Source organism: Helicoverpa zea, unplaced genomic scaffold (genome assembly GCF_022581195.2).
Source record: "Helicoverpa zea isolate HzStark_Cry1AcR unplaced genomic scaffold, ilHelZeax1.1 pri_000016Farrow_1_scaff_6_deb, whole genome shotgun sequence".
NCBI classification, from domain to species: Eukaryota; Metazoa; Arthropoda; class Insecta; order Lepidoptera; family Noctuidae; genus Helicoverpa; species Helicoverpa zea.
The window spans coordinates 117876-123386 of record NW_025899712.1 but is presented as its reverse complement, the minus strand read 5'-3'; the positions used below and the strand labels follow the sequence as shown (position 1 = coordinate 123386).

The following is a 5511-nucleotide window of genomic DNA, read 5'->3' as shown; positions in this document are numbered from 1 at the left end:
CTGCCTAATAAACCGTCTAACCTGAGGAATCACTATACCGATTTAGTAATCTTTTAGTATTGGATATATCCTATTTATTGAAAGATATATTTATTAGGTCTACCAACAATGTTTTACATCAAAGCATGAAATAACAGTAATTAAAATTAATCTTTTAAAATGCAAACATTACTTAAAGGTAAACACCGCATACCAAAGAGAATAAAAGAGAAACTTAAAACTAAACTAAATAAATTACTCAATCTATAATGAATAGATTTTTTTCTTTTATGTACCTTCAATGTAATTTGCATGGAAATAAAGGCTATATATTATCCTATTTATTGAGAAAGGCTGTAGATTTCTGTTATCTCCGGGTTGTTCCCACAGCCTGTAATATCCTCTGGCGCCTATACATATTTTATGTTCACGCTCCACTGCTTCTGAGGCCCGAGTTCACCGACAGCATTAACGTCCGTTTTTTCCAAAAACAACCCGTTGCCCGGATAACTGGGTTGAGGAGGACAGACATAGTCAGTCGCTCCTTGTAAAACACTGGTTCTTAACTACATCAGGTGAGACTGGGAACCCAACACAGCTGGGAAAAGGCTCGGGAGAAGATTTCCCTGGAACAACGGTTCTATTTAAAAGTAACGTGAAAATTGATAGTCGCTAGATAAACATCAGTTTTATGAAAACTGGTGTTTATATTGTCGGTGTACTTTAGCCCTAAAGGACATAACAATATTTGTAATTCAGCGATGCCCGTCACGGCTGAACAGTGCATCATTATTCTTGCTATATAGACCGGCATACGACCTTTGGAAACTAACGCAGCGTGGACAATGAGATCAGGAATGACATCAACGGAATCAGTTCTACATTTTATGTTTTCTTTAATTGCTGAGGTGGGGTTCTTAATTGTTGTTAAATAGATTATATTGCTACTGGAATTTAATTATATAAGGATATAGGTAGTTGATGTCATTTACAGGTTATGTTACATACGTTTCAACGTTTCTATTCAGTCTGACACGTGCTAAATACCTGATCTTTGTAATGTGCGCACTACCATTCATCTTCGTATTTATTTATGAACCTAAACAAACTATCGGCCTGAACGTCTAAACAACTAAAGTTTGCTAACTTTGACTAAGGGTGAGATCATTACAGGGTAATAATAATAATGGCGTCCACGGCCGATTTCGGCCACGGCGGCTGTTCTCATTTAAGGAGATCAGCCAGCTGCGCAGGACATATAATAGTGCACGAGCATTTGCGCAGACACAGGTGCACTCCCTATTCCTTCACTCTCATAGCCCGATGGGACGGCAATCCGACACGACCGGAGAGAGATCAGGCGCAGGATCGACATTTACGTGCTAAGTTACAGGGTACATAGCTCTTAAAACATGATCAGACATGACACATGATCCATAAGGCGCCTGGAAGTCGCAGCATTTGCAGCCCCCCACTAGATGGACTGACCATCTGGCCAATGTCGCCGGGAAGCAGTGGAAGCGGGTTGATGAAGATGGAGCAAAGTGGCAAACCTTGAGAGTGACCGTTGTTCAGCAACAGATGTTTTTCGCCTGCCTGACTTTTGAGGAGACAATATACTTGCAGTTGTAGTTTTCTCGAACTCTCTTACTGACTAAAACCTACATGTTCCAGAGCGCGGTAATCCGTGCGATCTATTTCCTTAGCCTTAGCTAGCTGGCACAGAAGTTATAGCCATTTAAAACAGGATTATTCATTTAAATTACAATTTGTTTTAGCAAACCTGTTGCGTTCAGACGAATTGCGTTAATTAATGGCAGGTAATTAAATAGACATGAAACGATGTGTTAACAACTATGATCGTTGACGCCATTAATTCTCTTCCGAAACCTGTTAATACCAGTTATCCTTGACTTACTGAAAAAAATGTTTACAAAACAAAGAAATGCTAAGACATCGTGACACTATTAAACGTTACAGACCTACTCTAAAAAATAATAAGAACATTTCGGCTTTAAGCTCATAAACTAGATAACATTATCGATAATGAAGGCACGACCCTAGATCAGTTAGTTTGGTCACCGATGTACTACATGTATACCAGATGTACCGTTATGCGCGCGCATAATTACCGCAAAACAACCCGCAGGACCGCACGAAGTCTATACAAGTGAACTTGTTGCATATCTCGGCCTTTACAAACCAGAAAATTCCCGAGTCTTAAAGTTAAAGTTTCCAAACTAATCTATACTAGATACGTTGGACTATCATTATAAATAACTGTGTTACGAGGTAGGCACGGTCGCCGCGCCGGCTCATTCAACTTGCGGCGCGCGCGCTTCGCAGTTCGCTCGATAACAACGCATACACAAACACGCCAAAATGTATATTAAACTTTTTACGTTAGTGACTCTGTGGACTTACGGTGTTTTAGCTTTCGAGTACCATTGTAGCACGCGGTCCGCTCTGCTGCTGCTCAAACGACCCGCATACGAGTTTTCAGTGAAAATGTTACAAAGAGTGAGTCAAGAAACAGACGCCCATTTCGTTTACTCTCCCCTGTCCACCTGGCTGCAGCTGTCCGCGCTCGCCGAGGGTGCTACCGGCAGCACCTTCAAAGAAATTTGGAGGGTAACGAAACATCACAGAAACAAGTGCTTCAAGAGGCAACTGGGCAATATTTTAAGGCAACTCAATAAAGATTTAAGTTATGAAGTTAGGAGGAAAAGTGTGATTGCGATAGATAAGTTAATGGCTGTGAAGAAAAATTATGTGCGTGAAGTTCAGAAGCTGTACGGCATTAGAGTGATGCTGCTGGACTTCAATGAGCCCATGAAAGCTGCACGCGAAGTCAACGACGTAATCGAGGACGGCACCGGCGGAGTGGTCGACCAGATCGTCTACTACGACGACTTCATGTCAACAGTGCTCATCATGAGTGACGCGAACTATTTCCGAAGTGAGTGGAAGATCCCCTTCAGCAGTGAGACCACGATACAACCCTTTTACTCGAATAAAGGAGTCAAAATTGGTGCAGTGAGTATGATGAATCAGATAGGCAACTATCATATCGCTGACTTTCCTCATATAGGAGCAACTGTTTTAGAAATTCCTTGTGCTTCACAGAGAATTAAAATGTTAGTGTTTTTGCCTAAAGAAAAGCTTTGGCCTAGTGAGATATTCTACAACTTACAGCGTACTAGGTTGACAGCAATTTTCAATATGTACAAACGGCAACATGAGAGATTAGTTAACGTAACAATGCCTAAATTCAAACAGCGCACAGAGATTGAAAACTTACCTGAATTAGTTGACGATATGGGCATTAAAAGAATATTTAAGCCTAAAGTAGCTGAGTTCAAGGGCATCAGCAAATTCGATGTGTATGCGTCTCTAATGACGCAAACTGCTGACATAGATGTAAATGAAAAAGGTGTGTCTGCATACGCCGGCTCCTTAGTTATAAAAGACAATGTTACTGAATTTAATTGTAATAGACCTTTTGCTTACATGATAGTAGATAAAATAACAGATTTTATTCTATTCGCTGGTGTGTATTCAGTGCCTAGTGTCGTTTGAATAGGAAGTTGTAACGATGTCTGTAATTCATGTGACGAATCTCTTCTGCGAATCAGTTGATTGCTGCATTCGCGATGTTTCATTTGTAAATAAATTCTGAAATCGAGGACGTCTGTGCCGGACAGACGGACGGAATGTACTGTCTAGGTAGATTGACATTTTGTGAACTTTGGTGAAAGTACCGCCTTCAATAACGAACTGAGTGCTAGGATTAAATATTTAATATTTGTTAACTGCTTGAAAGTCATAACTCACTTGGAAAGTGTTATTCTCAAACAAATAATTGTATGTTAAACCCAAAGTGATAATTACTAATAATTAATTTAAATAATAGAAGTCAGTTAACCCCTATTGAGGATATTATGCAATTTATGTTTATGTTAAAAATGCAAAAAGGTTTATGTATTACTCAAATGACCGATGTAATCTGATTGTAAAACTATCAAGTACACTTTTACCAAATCAAGCAGTATTTTTATTTACGTGATTAATTCATGTTTTCCTATGAATAAGGAGGTGCGTATGTCGATAAAACAAGTCATAGATAATTACCAATAACACAGTATTCAGAATAAAAATATGTTTATTCAATAACAATGCACTTATAACAGTGTTTATATGACTAGTATCACATTAACCGCTTCGTATTGCAAACAAAATATTTCAGTATAACATAACAATAGACTTCTTGTAATCTATTCTAATTCATTATTATGACTATTTCTTCCTGTATTCGATGACATAATTAAAGTATTTTTAATACAAACTTCTTGAAGGCCAAGCTTACGCAGGTATTTAGGTACACAAAGCAAGGTGTGTTTCTTGGGCCAGTTAATATAACAATAAAATATTTTTAATTAATATTTATTATTCATTACAATTTTATTGCTTGCTCAGTTGTACTTTATGAGACAATAATCACTCTTTGATTACAATTAATAATTCTAATAAACAAAGCGATTTGTTCTGATTTAAAATAGGCACATTTTTGTACAACACTCGTATTGCTGTTCAATTTAATGGTAAAGGCACTATCAAAATACAATGAATCAATATATCGATACATGTAAATATAAATGTATCGATAAAAAAAACATCTCTAAAAGTCAGTCACGCTCACGCCCCAATTTTTAAAACCACTGACAATGGCCGTTAGTGTCGTATTACAAAAATAATTGATTTCACATCCACAAGTGAGGTCGATTTATCGACTCGATATATCAAACTCGGTCCGACAATTGTGACGAATTAATTCTGTTAGAACAATACGATCAATCGAATGGGAATTCTTGGAGTAATTGAGCCACGGAGTAAGGAAAGATGGAAGGAAGAACGGAGATGCTATAATGCAGGTAGGTCAGGCGCCTTCTTCTGGGTCAAATACGTATGTGGGCATGACTAAAACGATCAGTACGAGTGAACTAACGAGGCGTTCGGGTACTGTGAGACATCTGTCAACAATTTTTGGTATTACAAAAAATTATCCGGACCAAAGAAGGCGTATAAGGGCGAAGACAGTAACGTTCCTCGTCCTCCGAACACCCGCATTTTGACGCGCTACTTTCTTAGGAGATTTTCCGTTATGGCACCTCCGCTAGTCATTTTGTTCTCCATGGACAAAACGATCAATCGATTGTGGAATTCTCGAAGCAATTGAGCGTTGACATTGGTCGGTAAATATCGATATCTAATTAAGAGTTAGTTTTCTCCTTCCTGTTTTGTTCTCCTTGGTATTTGCCATTGTTTACCTGAAAACAAAAGTAAATATTATGAGCAAACTGTTATCATTTATACACCTGATTAACACTGTTCTGCTATTCTCTGTTATGTGAATTCATTGAATATAAAAACAATAGAAAAACAACATGTTTATTATATTATATTTTTTATAAACAAACGACTGAGAACGGAGGATTCAATAAAAATTCCAATGTTCCATTTACTAGTGGGGTC

At 38.0% G+C, this 5511-nt stretch overlaps 1 protein-coding gene across 1 annotated transcript; it reads left to right on the top strand.

Moving 5' to 3' along the window:
- Window positions 1-2263: 2263 nt before the first annotated feature.
- LOC124645553 (serine protease inhibitor 77Ba-like) lies at window positions 2264-4024 on the top strand. Its single transcript, XM_047185365.1, has one exon. It carries the CDS (start codon window positions 2362-2364, stop codon window positions 3556-3558), a length of 1197 nt encoding a protein of 398 aa, XP_047041321.1. The 5' UTR covers window positions 2264-2361; the 3' UTR covers window positions 3559-4024.
- The last annotated feature ends 1487 nt before the right edge of the window (window positions 4025-5511 follow it).

Excerpts from the sequence above, each read along its gene's own strand:
- LOC124645553 (XM_047185365.1), top strand. The coding sequence starts at position 2,362 with ATGTATATTAAACTTTTTACGTTAGTGACTCTGTGGACTTACGGTGTT.